Source organism: Grammomys surdaster, unplaced genomic scaffold (genome assembly GCF_004785775.1).
Source record: "Grammomys surdaster isolate TR1022 unplaced genomic scaffold, NIH_TR_1.0 125702, whole genome shotgun sequence".
Lineage (NCBI taxonomy): Eukaryota > Metazoa > Chordata > Mammalia > Rodentia > Muridae > Grammomys > Grammomys surdaster.
The window spans coordinates 2,472,312-2,488,387 of NW_021620537.1; the positions used below are offsets into that span (position 1 = coordinate 2,472,312).

Here is a 16,076-nt window from a genome sequence, read left to right on the forward strand (position 1 = left end):
AGTGATGTAAGTCAACTCCGCTCTGTAGGATTAATAATGATAAAGTGCTTTGATTGAAGTAGAACAGGAACAATAACATGAATGTACATCAATCTCCTGAAATACACTTCTGATGCAATGTAATCCAGCAGTAAACACTGAGGGAGAAGCATAGGAAGTGGAGTGGGGAGGATAAAACCCTATTATATGATACTCACGTGTAAAGCTTTGCATGTAGCAATGTGCAATGTGTTTACTATGTGACAGGATGCCCTTTAGACTCTGATGGTGCTGTGGGCAACTACAAAAACAACAATAACAACAACAACAACAACAATAACAACAACTCGGAGACAACTAAAAAAGACTAGATCAGACAGGTCTTATGTTCTAGACAACTACGCACAATTAATGTCAACACTCACAGGTAGTAATGAAAGCAATAGCCACTAGAGGGTGCACTTTGCTGTCTGAATTTTTTGAATCTACTTGGTGCTTTGAATCTGATAATGCTGTTGAGTTGGAGACACATCAGTAAAGAAAGATGTGTTTGGATGGATTTGGTAGGTTTTTACTCTTCCTATCTCTTGCCTCCTATTTTTAATTCTTTCTTTTTTTCTACTGCTTGTGTGTTCAGAGAATAGAGTTAACACATGCTAAGGAGATGTGATGGCTTGGTGCATTAGAGAGCTACGTATTCCAAATTACTTTAAATTTATTTATTTCTTTATTTTATGTGTAAGAATGTTTGGCTTGCATGTATGTATGTGTATCATGTACATATCTGAAGGCGGCATCAGATCCCATGGAACTGGAGTCAGAGATGATTATAAGTCACCTCATGGGTGCTGGAACTGAAACCTAGGTCTCCTAGAAGATCAGCCAGTGTGCTTAACTACTGAACCAACTATCTAGCCCCTACTTTCCAATTCACGTTGCTGTTAAACAAAGAGTTCTGAATAAATAATCCCTGTAGCATAGGTGACTGTGGTTGTCTACGTGATCTTTATATTTTTTTTGAACAATAAAACATTTATTATCTGAATTAGGCTTTTGTTCTGGTTGGGTTTTATTTGTTTGTTTTGCTATTACTGTTGTTAACTAGACACAATCTGGAGTAATAGTAACTTTTTAAAAAAATATTAATCAAAGGCTTTATAAGTTTGTTAATGCTCAATAACAAGATGCCCATACAATCAGAAGTGTAACCCAATACCCAACATGGATATACCAACTATCTTTGACTGGTGGAGACATGTGAACATCCACCTGCATGTCCCCCCCTTCTCACATCTCCCAGCTTCTCCTCTCCTTACTCCTCCTCTTCCTCTCCTTACTCCTCCCACCTTAGCTCCTCCTACATATCACCCTTCCTGTTAAGATAAAACTTTGCTCTCAAAATACAATTAGAGCATAACTATACCAATTTATATCAGTAAGATACAAGACAGATCTAATACCCAGTCCATCATTTTGTTGACTAACCAGAACCTCTGTCATCTCTCCTAACTAAAAGACTTAGTTCTGAACCTGGCTTTTTTCTTGGCTTTAGAATGAATGTCAGCTGAAAACTATCCTCTCAAATCTTTTCTCTCAAAGTAAATAGCCAGGATTGGCTATGAGACTATAAATCTTCAACCCCATCAAAAATCCAGAATGACTGAATTAACTGAAATTATGGGAAGTACAAAGCATAGCTTCTAAAACTTAGCCAATTTATAGAGACCACTGAACACCTAGATAGTCCCTATACTACAAAATGTTGGAGCATCCGATCTTTAGCCTTCAGGCCCAGGATCATCTGACAGACCTAGTGATGCAGAATTATTAAGGGCTGATTACTCTGTCTTGGCAGATATAATCAGTCAACTATTCTGTAAGTGTGTCCTTTTCAGGACAGTAATTTGTCTGTAGATGAAAAGAGGGAATTCTTGCCTAATGGTTGTCTCACCACAACTGGAGTAACTCCAAAGATGCTGAATTTCTTCTTAGACTCCAAGACAGAAAGCTGTCAGGAGCAGACAGGTCTCTACTCAAAATGAACCTTAATACGGAAATGTTTGTAATGTCAATTCTGTGGACTTCTGACGTTTTGAAAACCAACTATCCATGTAAAGCAATCTGGACTGTTGTCTGTTGACTCCTCTCAGCTATTTTTAAATAAAATATAGAAAACCTCCTAACAATAAACTCAGAACCATGAATTTGCTATAGGCCCTTAACTCACAGGCTAAGCATCTCAAATCAGTTAAAAAAGTTAAAGAAGGACTGGATCTAAGCCTTGTATTCCTAAATGTTTTATGTAGGCACAATGCCTATGAGAGTAACAGTATTAATCTCACTTCTATATCAATAAGAAACTTGTACCATTGTAAACCTTAAATTTGAAATCAAAGTAAATTTTCCACCATTTAAGAAATGATAACTTCAGCTTAATAAAAATTATACAGATTTCTACCAATAGGTTATGGCTATGCAATAAATCTTAGCTATTCCTCCCTGTTACAACAAAACCACTACTTTTCCTTAGAAAGACAGCCACTTCAGTCCCCAAGCCCAGGGAATAGGGGCACTGACTCTTCATTAACTTCTTCAAGCTGATTGCAGGCATTGAGATGTTAGAAGAGGGGTGGGGGAAGAGTAAATTGATAAGCCTCTGATGCTGTATCTTCACTGCATCCAGCTGAAATTCCAGGACATCAGAAGTTCTAGCAGGTCTGCTCAGCTTGCTTGATGAGTAGATCCACCAAGGCTGTGTATTCTGCAATGTACAATTCTCAAAACAAAATTTAGTATCAAGATATTTTTGTTTGAATTCTGGAATCTAGTCTTCTGGTAGCCTGTTTCTATCATATCTAATCCATATAATTCTAGGAGTTCCTCCCATTCCTACCTCCCTGCTCTCAGATTCCCCAGCACTAGAGAATCCAAACTATCAGGCACCAAGACCCTCCACTTCCACGGATGGCTGACAAGACCACCCTAAACTATCTGTACAGGTGGAGCCATGAGTCCCTCCCTTTGTGTTCTCAGACTGGAAGTTTTAGAATAGCTACTCCAGCTTGTTTCTTAGAACCATTTGCTTGAAAAATAGTTTTCCAGCCTTTTACTCTAAGGTAGTGTCTGTCTTTGTCACTGAGGTGGGTTTCCTGTATGCAGCAAAATGCTGGGTCCTGTTTATGTATCCAATCCGTTAGCCTATGTCTTTTTATTGGGGAATTGAGTCCATTAATGTTAAGAAATATTAAGGAACAATGATTGTTGCTTCCTGTTATTTTTGTTATTAGAGGTGGAATTATTTTTGTGTGGCTATCTTCTTTTGGATTTGTTGGAAGAGGGTTACTTTCTTGCTCTTTCTAGGGTATAATTTCCCTCCTTGTATTGGAGCTTTCCCACTAATATCCTTTGTAATCTTGAGTTTGTGGAAAGATATTGTGTAAATTTGGATTTGTCATGGAATATCTTGGTTTCTCCATCTATGGCAATTGAGAGTTTTGCTGGGTATAGTAGCCTGGGCTGGCATTTGTGTTCTCTTAGGGTCTGTATGACATCTGTCAAGGATCTTCTCACTTTTATAGTATCTGGTGAGAAGTCTGATGTAATTTTGATAGGTCTGCCTTAATATGTTACTTGGCTTTTTTTCCTTTACTGCTTTTAATATTCTTTCTTTGTTTTGTGCATTTCATGTTTTGATTATTATGTGACAGGAGGTATTTCTTTTCTGGTCTAGTCTATTTGGCGTTCTGTAAGCTTCTTGTATGTTTATGGGCTTCTCATTCTTTAGGTTAGGGAAGTTCTCTTCTATAATTTTGTTGAAGATATTTACTGGCCCTTTAAGTTGGGAATCTTCACTCTCATCTATACCTATTATCCTTAGGTTTGGTCTTCTCATTGTGTCCTGGATTTCCTGGATGTTTTGGCTTATGAACTTTTTGCATATTGCATTTTCTTTGACAGTTGTATCAATATTTTCTATGGTATCTTCTGCACCTGAGATTCTCTTCTATCTCTTGTATTCTGTTGGCGATGCTTGCATCTATGACTCCTGACTTTTTTCCTAGGTTTTCTATCTCCAGGGTAGTCTCCCTTTGTGATTTCTTCATTGTTTCTACTTCCGTTTTTGTGTCCTGGATGGATTTGTTCAATTCCTTCACCTGTTTGGTTGTGTTCTCTTGTAATTCTTTAAGGGATTTTTGTGTTTCCTCTTTAAGCGCTTCTATCTGTTTACCTGTGTTCTCCTCAAATTCTTTGAGAGTGTTATTTATGTCCTTATAAAGTCCTTTATCATCATCATTAGAAGTGATTTTAAATCTGAATCTTGCTTTCCTGGTGATATGGGGAATTCAGGACTTTCTAGTGTGGGAGAACTAGGTTCTAATGATTCCAAGTACCCTGGGTTTCTTATTCTTATGTTCTTACACTTGCCTTTCGCCATCTGGATCACCTCAGTGCTACCTGCTCTGTCTCTTACTGAAGCTTGTCTTTCCTATTATTTTGGTTGTTTCAGAATTGTGTGGGGTGGGTGTTACTACTGGGGTTAGAGCTGGGGCCCAAGATCTGCTGAACACTCAGACTCAGACTGGAAGGAACCAGTGTTCCAGGCCAGGAGTGAATTACTGGGTCCTAGTAGGTCCCAGTTACTCTCAGTTTGGGGTGTGGGGGGGGTACTGTCTCCTTACCTAAGATGCTGCCCGTGTTAGAGCTCCTTGGAGGCCTGCTTCCTCTGGGTTTTGTGAGATTGGGTGCAGAGCAGCAGCCCAGGATCTGCTCAGTGCTGGGGCCCAGACTGGAAGGCTGTCTATATGATCTTAGTTAACTTCCTAGGCAGACTGTTTCTTACCTAAGCTGGGAAGATGTTAGTAATAAAATGTAGGAGAATGTATTGGGCATTTCTTTTAGGCTCTTCTGTCATCTGTGCCTTCCCCTAAAGGGGGTAGGAGCTTGGGGTGTGTATATGAACTGCAGACAAGTGTTTGACACTGTGAATTTGCTGCCACATTTCTTTCCTTTCCATTGAGATGATAGGCTGTTTCGTGTTGCTAGACCTATTTTGGTGTCCACTACCACCTAGGCAATGTATCCACACATCTTTGTCACTTCAGTTCCACCACACTCAGGAAGGACTAACTGTGCAGAGGGGGTCTGAATCACCTTCACAGAGAGTGTGTGCTTAGTAAAAATTATATGTTAGTATTGTAGAGACTTTGAAGGCAGCTCATGACATCCTAAAACTAAGTTTTCATCACAAAGGAGATTCCCCCCCCCACCAGAGGAACAAAGTAGAGGAAATAAGAGACAAAGACAAGAGATAGAGGACTAGGGAGAAGGGGAAGGTGTTGTCCCAGCCCTTGGTCAGTGGTGGTGAGTGGTAAGAAGGTGGGGAGTCAGCTACACTGACTCCAGGAGTCAGGTGAGAAGCAGAAACATTCATTTATTGCAGGATTGAGGTATGCCTTTATAGCCACACCCCACTGCTGGCACCAACTCATTGGCTGGCCTTGTCATGTGCTTTGTTTTCATTTGTCCCCATGTGCCAGAAAGATCTCAATGTTGCAGGATTGTGAAGCAGCTGTTGTGCCACCTTTAATCCCAGCACTTGGGAGGCAGAGGCGGGTGGATTTCTGAGTTCGAGGTCAGCCTAGTCTGCAGAGTGAGTTCCAGAACAGCCACGGCTATACAGAGACACCCTATCTCGAAACAAACAAACAAACAAAAAAAGAAGCCCAGCTGTTGTGCATATACGGGCCGTTATGAGCCACTGGTCAGTGTATGCTGATTCATTCCTCCTACAGGAAGGGAATGAATGAGATGGAATAAAAAAATGCAAGGGAGGGAGTTAGGTGGCATGATAGTGACTACCTCTGCATATAGAGGAGACAGATGTGGTCCATAGGCAAATGGTAGTTTATAAAGGCAAAGGGGAAAACCCTGTTTTACGAGGAGGTGTTTAAATTTAATTGTGCATGTTAATTGTTGTTTTTAAAACAAAATCCCAATCATTCAATTTTACCAAATGAAGACTCAGGAGCCAGTGCTGGGGTGGAAGCCGACTAGCTCAGAAAAACAAGAAAGCACCTATCTGATCTTCCTCTTCAACTGACATTCCGGAAGGAAAGAGCCCGCTTTCTTTCCCCACGAATTCTTCAAAACCGGTCCAGCTTAATGTTCCTCCCTTCTACTTCCTGTGCATCTCTATTCTTCCTCCTGACACATTCTTACTCTTTATGTTTGTTCCTATGTTCACTCCCTGTCAACTTGCTTGCTCCATCTCTTGACCTATGATTGGCTTTATTTAATCCTGTTTATAATAAACAGAAAGCTCTTGGATTAAAGGTGTGTAGCCATACCACAACTAGAAACAGGTCTTTCTAGTCAATAATACAAGCTTGGGGTTCACAGTGGGATTGGTTAAGTATCCTGCAACATTGCCCCCTTTTAAATAAAAAGAAAAGATTTTAACTCAGTAAAACTATTATCAAGTAAAAACTATTTACAATAGTGAAGTTATTTCTGCCAACCTTTCCACAGTGTCCAGCTTGGTCGTGTTTGGCAGTCTGTAAAATGTTTGTTATGAGCTCAGCAATTTGAATGTCCTGAGCAGTTTGTGAGATGCCAAGTCTTTTAAGTTCAGAATTCATTTTAGAGAACTTGACCTAAGTTTGAACTCAGGTAAATTAACAGGCTGGTACCTAGCATTAGTTTCCAAGTTGCCCCCCAACAAAACCTGAGCCTACCTTCAGTTTAGGCTAATCCCCAAAAAGTACAGCATTTCCAGATTACACCCTTGGCAAAACCGTTGTCACCAAAATATTCTCCCAACAAAACTGCACCCCAGGTTACAAGCCCACCCCCTGCCTAACAACCACCAATGCAGAGGGGAGCAGAAGTTAAGTTTATGATAGGACTCCTAGCACTAGCCAATGATGTTAAAGGCCACAGTAGCTTTTTAATTAGATGCTTGCACACTTAACCCCTGGTTGCTGCTTATAAAACCTTGCAGCATAGACATTCCTGGCTCTCTCACCACCAAAACCGTCCTGGATGATTAATGCACTGGGGGTAGGTGTGGGGGGTCCAAGCTAGCTCAAATAGAATAAAGACCATGCTGTAGGTTGCATCAGATTGGCTCCTGTCTGTTTTTTGGGGGACAACCAACATTTCGCCGGCACAACATTTGTAGTCCAAAGCTGATCTTTGTGTTTGTCACAGCTTAGTGGCAATTCTGGCTAGGTAGAACATAGCAGTCAACACAGTGGTGTCCTCTATTCTTGCAGAACTTGGTGGCAGAAGAGGTATGGGGCATTTTATCCCAGTGGTTAGTGTTACCACCCTCCAGATGGATTTGCTGTTGCAGGGCCCCATCATCTTCTCGGAGACTTCAAAATTTGCTGTTAGGAATGGTAGAAAACTTGAAAATTTTAAACACCATATTCAGCAGATCTCAGAGAGTTGAGATTCAAGATTTCTTAAGTACATCTAAGGTATTCAAACATTCTTTCTAGTTACCTGCTTCAGACTAAAACCTGAAAATACATACAGGAAGCTAAATGAAGCTTAGATGATTTCTAGAATTATGGTCATTAATATCACAACAGAAAATTTATAAATACATAATAATCTTATAGATTTTGAGATAATATTTATACCTTAAGAAAAGTTTTAGCTGCTCCCTTGAAGACACCATATCCTGACCCAGCCCAGAGGAACCACTGTACTCAGAAGAGCAGGTAAGAACCCTCTCCCACAACCTTATGCCCCAGAGCTGCAGCTGGGAGCCTGGGGCACTCAGGACCCATCAACCACCCAAACCCCACCCTCCAGAATATTTTTCCCCTTCTACCTCTTGCTTGGTCCATTTTGCCAGGGCAGACTCCTAGCTGGTCTGCTCCCCTGAAGACATCATATCCTGACCTGTCCTGGAGGAACCACTGTTCTCAGAGCAGAGAAGAATCCCCTGCACTCAGAGCAGTTGAGGAAGCTGGATTTTCAGGATCTCTAACACAACAGGATCATAGGATTTTAGGATCCGAGAGGTAGCCTGAGTCCCAGGAGTTCTTCCACCCAGGAGCTTAGGATCAAAAGATCACAGAGACATCTGGAATCTGAGGGGCTCTGACACAAGCAAGATAACTGGAAAGACAGACTCCAGTCAGACATAGTGAGTGAAGGTAACACTAGAGTTAACCAGATGGCAAAAGGCAAGCACAAAAACATAAGGAACAGAAACCAAGGTTACCTGGCATCATCAGAACCCAGTTCTCTCACCATAGTAAGTCCTGGACACCCCATCACACTGGAAAAGAAGGATTCAGATTTAAAATCACTTCTCATGATGATGATAGAGGACTTTAAGAAGGACATAAATAGCTCCCTTAAAGAAGTACAGGAGAACACAGGTAAACAGGTAGAAGCCCTTAAAGAGGAAACACAAAAATCCCTTAAAGAATTACAAGAAAACACAACCAAACAGGTGTAAGAATTAAACAAAACCACCCAGGATCTTAAAATGGAAGTAGAAACAATAAAGAAATACCAAGAACACATCAAAACAATCCTTCATCATGATCAAGTAGGCTTCATGCCAGGGATGCAGGAATGGTTCAATATAAGGAAGTTCATCAACATAATCCACTATATAAACAAACTCAAAGAAAAAAAAACCCACATGTTTATCTCACTAGATGCTCAGTAAGCATTTGACAAAATTCAACATCCCTTCATGGTATAAGTCCCGGAAAGATCAGAAATTCAAGTCCCATACCTAAACATAGTAAAAGCAATAAACAGCAAGCCAGTAGCCAACATCAAAATAAATGGAGAGAAACTTGAAGCAATCCCACTAAAATCAGGGACTAGACAAGGCTGCCCACTCTCACCCACCCTACCTCTTCAATACAGTACTGGAAGTCCTAGCCAGACCAATTAGACAACAAAAGGAAGTCAAAGGGATACAAATAGGAAAGGAAGAAGTCAAAATATCACAATTTGTAGGTGATATGATAGTATACTTAAGTGACCCGAAAACTTCCACCAGAGAACTCCTAAACCTGATAAACAACTTCAGCTGGATATAAAATTAATTCAAATAAATCAGTAGCCTTCCTCTACTCAAAGGATAAACAAGCAGAGAAAGAAATTATGGAAATGACACCCTTCACAACAGTCACCAATAATATAAAATACCTTGGTGTGTATCTAACCAAGCAACTGAAAGATCTGTATGACAAGAACTTCAAGTCTCTGAAGCAGGAAACCAAAGAAGATCTCAGAAGATGGAAAGATCTCCCATGCTCATGAATTGGCAGGATTAATATAGTAAAAATGGCTATCTTGGCGAAACCAATCTAAAGATTCAATACAATCCCCATCAAAATTCCAACTCAATTCTTCATAGAGATAGCAAGAGCAATTTGATTATTCATTTGGAATAACAAAAATCCCAGGATAGGGAAAACTATTCTCGACAACAAAAGAACTGTTGGCAGAAATCACCATCCCTGACCTCAAGCTGTACTACAGAGCAATAGTGATAAAAAAAAACCTTGCTTGGTATTGTTACAGAGACAGGCAGGTAGATGAATGGAATAGAATTGATGACTCAGAAATGAAACCACACACCTATGGCCACTTGATCTTTGACAAAGGAGCTAAAACTGTACAGTGGAAAAGGACAGCATTTTCCTCAAATGGTGCTGGTTCTACTGGAGGTCAGCATGTAGAAAAATGCAAATCGATCCATTCTTATCTGTTTGTACAAAGCTCAAGTTCAAGTGGATAAAGGACCTTAAGATAAAACCAGATACACTGAAACTAACAGAAGAGAAGGTGGGGAAGAACCTTGAATACTTGGGCACAGGGGAAAAGTTCCTGAACACAACACAAATGGCTTATGTTCTAAGATCAAGAATTGACACATGGGACCTCATAAAATTGGAAAGCTTGTGTAAAGCAAAGGACACTGTTGATAGGACAAAACAGCAACCAACAGATTGGGAAAAGATCTTTACCAATCCTACATTTGATAGAGGGCTAATACCCAATATATACAAAAAACTCAAGACTATTAGACTCCAGACAATCAAATAGCTCTATTAAAAATGGGATACAGAGCTAAACAATTCTCAACTGAGAAAACTCAAATGGCCAAGTAGCACCTAAAGAAATGTTCAACATCCTTAGTCATCAGGGAAATGCAAATCAAAACAACCCTGAGATTCTACCTCACATCAGTCAGAATGGCTAAGATCAAAAATTCAGGTGATAGTAGATGCTGGCAAGGATGTGGAGAAAGAGGAACACTCCTCCATTGTTGGTGGGATTGTAAGCTGCAACCACTCTAAGAATCAGTATGGAGGTTCCTCAGAAAATTGGACCTGAGGACTCAGCTATACCACTCCTGGGCATATACCCAGAAGATGCTCTAACATATAACAAGGACACATGCTCAACTATGTTCATAGCAACCTTATTTATAATAGCCAGGAGCTGGAAAGAACCCAGATGTCCTTCAACAGAGTTATGGATAGAGAAAATGTGGTACATGTATTACTCAGCTATTAAAAACAATGAATTCATGAATTTCTTAGGCAAATGGATGGAACTAGAAAATATCATCCTGAGTGAGGTAACCCAATCACAAAAGAGCACACATGGTATGTGCTAACTGATAAGTGGATATTAGCCCAAAAGCTCTAAATACCCATGATACAATTCACAGACCACATGAAGCTCATGAAGAAGGAAGACCAAGGTGTGAGTGCTTTAGGCCTTCTTAGGAGGAGTAACAAAATACTCATGGGAGCAAATGTGGAGACAAAGTGTGAAGGAGGGGCTGTCTGGAGACCATTCCACCTGGGTATCCATCCTATGTGCAGTCACCAAATGCAGACTCTGTTGTGGATGCCAGGAAGTGCATGCTGACAGGAGCCTGATATAGCTGTCTGCTGAGAGGCTTTGCCAGAATCTGACATATACAGAGGCAGATGCTCACAGCTAACCACTGAACTGATTACGGGGTTTCCAGTGCAGAAGTTAGAGAGAAAACTGAAGGAGTTGAAGAGGTTTTCAGCCCCATGGGGAGAGCAACAATACTAACCAACCAGAGCTCCCAGGGTCTAAACCACCAGCCTGGGAGCACATAGGGAGGGACCTATAGCTCCAACTGAATATATAAGGGAGGATGGCCTTGTCGGGCATAGGTGGGAGAGGAAGGCCTTGGTCAAGTGAAGGCTGGATGCCCCAGAGTGGGGGAATTCAAGGATGGGAAGGTGAGAGTGGGTGGAGAGGTGGAAGTGGGTGGGTGGGGGCACATCCCCATAGAAGCAGGAGGAGGGGGGATGGGATAGGGGATTTCTGGGTTGGGATAAATGGGGAAAGGGGATAATATCTGAATTGTAAATAAAACATCCAATAAAATTAATCTAAAAATAAGTTGTTTTTGTAATTTTCATTGTGTATATTCATTATGCATGGTACTGTGTTGTAAAAGGATATATTTATATAAGCATGTCTTGTATCTTTAGTACACCCCCTGGCTCCTACACTCCTCTTCATGCCTCTGTTCTGTCAGTCTCTTCCGTTTCCTTAGATAGTTTCAGTATGAATTTTTGTTAAATATACATAGATATTTTTATGTGACTATATGCAGCTAGAAGCTATATATTACAGAAAACACATATTTGTCCTTCTGAGACCTATTTAACTTGCTTCATATGATTATCTGTGGTCGTATCAACTTCCAGTAGACACCTGGACTCTGCTCTCAATTGTTCTCTACATTATTTTTGAGAGAGTGTCTTCAGAGAAACCAGAGCTTATTTGTTGCCTAGGCTGGCTGACTAGTAAGCCCCATGAATCCTGCTTTCTATCTTACTCCACCTTCAGGTCTTGGTTACAGGTGTATCACAGTCTGTGCTTAGTTACATGGATGCAAGGATCTGAATTTAGGTCCTGATGATTGCAAAGCATTTTGTCCACTGAACCCTAACCCCTAAAAGTTCTCAGTCCTTTTAAAAGATGCTAACCACTTGCCTTGCCCCTTTGACAGTTGGAATATAGTTTATATATACTCAAAAGTACTAAGAGTTGGTCAAACGTGGGAACAAGAGCCTTTGTTCTGCTAAGGGAAAAATCAAAAGGATTTCAAATACAGATGCTAATAGTACAGATATATAAGTGTGAGCTTATGGTTACAGATAAATCACTAAAGTACTTTTGATATCTAACAGATTACCCATCATTCATTAAAGTCCTTCTTTCAAGTTACTGCTCTACATTGTGCTTGAGCATTTTGCTACTATGTAAGCCAGTGCCAACTGTTCAATTTTGAAAGGCCTCATTTCAGTTTTAACCTATGTGAATGGAAACAATTCCATCTTCAGCCCATCCATTTGTGATTCAGCTTCTTGGTTTCCCCCATCTTGTGGGTATTATATATTGGGACCCTAGGTGTCCATGCAGGTGTCTTGATTCACAGTGCAGTGAATCCTATAACTTTACATTGTAGGAAATGAAGCTGTCTAGTCCTGTCCTTCAGACCCATCACACCCCTGGATAACTTGTTTTCTAACCATGCACCAAGATTTAAGAATGTGTTTAGGGTCTATTTGTCCCCTGGAGACAATTATTTGGAAAAGTGACTTTCTTCTGAGCAGTCTGTTGAGCCCTCTACCATGGTAGAGAGTCAGTGATGTCCTCTGCACACAGTCTTAAGGAAGATAAACATGATTTCCACAATTGCCCTGAGTGTCTTTCCTGACTTTTAGTTTTCTGATGCCAGAACCAATTATTATCAAGTAGGGTGCTGCTTGTTCCCAATTCTACATGCTGTTCAGCTCTGCTTTGTGTGGCCGGACAGCGCTGTTTGTCAGGCCTTTAGCTTATGGTGCATTTGCGCCTGGCTTCCTTCTCCCGGAGATGCTTATTCTCTTCTTCAAGTCTTTCACACTCCTGCTGGATTTTCTTCTCTTCCTAAAAAGTGACAGAAAGAGAAAAATAAACAGTTGCAGTGAGTTGATCCCTGTGTCCTATACAGTTCCCATACTAGTTAATTTTGATTATTTAATTTCTTAACATTTCTTTGGACCTTAATTTTTATTATAAATTTGACCTGCTTTTATTTATGACTAAATTTTAGTGTTTAGGGGTCGCTTTAGCTAAGAAACAGTTCCACTGGTGAAAGAAAGCCACTGTCTAACTCAGTTCCAAGCATCTAGGTCTGTGGCTCACAAACACCTATAACTCTAGCACCAGGGCATCTGACTTCTTCATTGGGTCTCTAGAAATACTGCATGCATACAAGCAAATACACAGAGGCACAGACACAGACACAGACACAGACACAGACACAGACACAGTCAGAGACACAGTTACAGTCACAGACACAGGGGACAGACACACACACACACACACACTTAATTTTTTTTTTTTAATGAAGAGAATATAGAAGGTGCTACAATTATAATACCCGAATTTTATGCTCAAGGGCCCTCTGGTACTCTTCCTTAAGCTGTGCCCGTTCCTCCTCCTTATTCTGAGTCAGCTGTCTCATGTGCTCCTGGTGTCTCTGCTCCTTCTGTTCCATCAGCTGTTCATTCTTCCTTTGAGTTTCCTCCAGCAGTTTCCAGGCTCTCTCTGTAGCTTCAGCTTTCACATGCTCCACTGTGAAGGAAAGCAAGAAAGAAGGTATAAATGCTGTTCTCTTCTTCCTCTAAGACTTCATTGTTAGCTGGGAAGTGGTGGCATATGCCTTTAATCCCAGCACTTGGGAGGCAGAGGCAGTCAGATTTCTGAGTTTGAGGCCAGCCTGGTCTACAGAGTGAGTTCCAGGACAGCCAGGGCTACACAGAGAAACTCTGTCTCGAAAAAAACAAAAAGCAAAACAAAACAAGTGGACAAAAAAAGACTTCATTGTTACTGCTGACTTCATAGTAATACCCAGGTCTGATGCCAGCCAGTAAGATGCAGCTTTATTCTATTATCTCTAGTTTAGGGTCCCAGGATTACAGGTTATTTAAACTTTTCATGGCTTTCGAAGGCACATAGTCCCTTAACTTGTGTCTCACCTTCAATCTCCTTTTCCTTTTCTGTCATACTTTGGTCTGTCTGTAGAATTGCATCTATTATATCCTCTCTTGACTGCAAATAGTTTTTGAGAGCTTCTTCAGCCTTTGAGCACAGGGAACATAAAGTTAACAGAAAGAATGGTACAAACTTTTGTACCTTCCTCCCTGCTGACCTTTCATCTAATGATATCAATCCCAGAAGCAAGCACACAGTCTAGGCTGGACCTCAGGAAGGAATGTCTGTTATTGGAGGCCTCTGAAAGAAAACAGACTGTCATTTTAGACTGAGGGTTCTAACTTTGGAGTTACTAGTACTGTGGTCATAGATGTGTAAGTTTGCTGAAGACATAGTCCCTCATGGAGAACAAAGAGATCAGAGTGAATGAGAGAGGAAGGAAGAGTGGGGCTGGAAAAGATAGTAGACAGAGAGACATGGGATGATATGATTTAAAAATGCTGTGAAGTCCAAACTGATGAATTACAAGTTTTGTTTAAGGGGTTGTCATTGAGTTCTTTGCAACATAAAGAGTGTAGCTGAAACAGAGGGTGATGGTCACACTGGTGGTTAATGTGATCAGTCTCAACTTAATTGTTAACTGTCTCTGATGGGTGAGCAGGACATATCCAGTATGATGACCTTCACATATGTCATACACAAAGAGCACATTCCTAGATTACCCCATTGATGCATGGGGATGCTTCAGTCTGATGGAAAGCAACCTCCCAGGACATATATAACCTTGGTTACCTGCACCCCCTTCCCAGATTCTTCATAGTACTTTTTCTTCAACTGCTGTATCTTTTGGTTAAAAAGACAGTAACCACGGGATTTGCAATAAACACCCTGCTTCACATCTTCTTCTAGTGGACCGAAAATATCCTGAAGTAGAGCTGAGCATCGGTCTGAGGATGCTTCTTCATTCTTCTTACAAATTTCCCCTTGCTTTCTCTCTAATTTCCTCTTTAGTTAAAAAAAAAATGTAAAGAAAAAAATAAGAAAAGAAAGCCAGAGTTTAGAAATTTTCAGAACATTCCTTAAAAGAAAAACAAACACAAAACACAAAACGAAACCAAATGCAAAACAAAGAAAGGCGTATGAGCACTGACTCTAACTAGATCTCTGTCTCTGATGCCAGCTTTTACTGATGTGATGCTTGCTCCTTGAGAGTGAAGTTCAGAGCAGAGATTTACACCTTTAGAGGTAAACTATATTTTTAGACTGGGTTAAAGACGACACAATGAGTAAACATGGCTCAATGTTAATTTGTTATTGGCTTGAATATTGAATCAGTCTGTTGAGACTGGGCATACAATGTGATCAGACACACTAATTACTTCACTGTCATTAATTCATTGAAGGGTGGTATTACTATCTCATTCATGACAGCAGAAATATTTCAAAGCTTTGAGTCTAGTGTAATTCACTTTTTTGTATTTGTTGTGATTATTAATAGGTATTTGTTACTAGTTCAAAATCTGTTTGCAGTTGCCTAATCACAAGCAGGGGTTTCATTTGCTTTTCTAAATTTACATTCAGGAAACTTGTGAAAAAAATGACCTTCAACTCTGTTAGGAACACTTGATTAACATCTTTGAAGGAATTTTCCGTGAAGATCTTGATGGCTTCTTTCTCACAGGTCTTGTGCAGGTCCAGCAGCTCCTGGAGCATCTCTGTGGGGAGCTTCACACTCTGGCCCATCTGCTGGTCATAGTGGGCGATGGCCTTTTTCACTGCAGCTGAATTCTCTGTCTGGGCTAAAGCCAGGACAGCACTCTCCATGCAGGGCATAGACCCACTGCTGATGGCTTCCACATAGGTTGTCACCAAACACTTTAGTCCTACAACCAGGAAACACATAACAATGTTTGCTGCAGATGGATGAAGACAAGTGTATTCTGTGAAATTCTAGGTATGTCAGTCATTGGTATCTTAAAGCATCAGTGTCCTTAGCATTGTTTGGAAGAATGACAAATGGAAGCATTCCAGTCTCTCTCTCTCTCTCTCTCTCTCTCTCTCTCTCTCTCTCTCTCTCT

At 40.6% G+C, this 16,076-nt stretch overlaps 1 protein-coding gene across 1 annotated transcript in view; it reads right to left on the minus strand.

The window, feature by feature from the left end:
• Positions 1-12,852: 12,852 nt before the first annotated feature.
• Positions 12,853-16,076, minus strand: part of LOC114639379 (guanylate-binding protein 1-like) — an 8,495-nt gene continuing 5,271 nt past the window's right edge. Inside the window, exons 6-10 of the mRNA XM_028788126.1 lie at positions 15,601-15,881; positions 14,791-15,003; positions 14,043-14,145; positions 13,445-13,638; positions 12,853-12,948 (exon numbers count right to left, since the gene is read on the minus strand). Coding sequence (XP_028643959.1) covers positions 12,853-12,948; positions 13,445-13,638; positions 14,043-14,145; positions 14,791-15,003; positions 15,601-15,881 — 887 coding nt within the window. The remainder of the gene's footprint in view (positions 12,949-13,444; positions 13,639-14,042; positions 14,146-14,790; positions 15,004-15,600; positions 15,882-16,076) is intronic.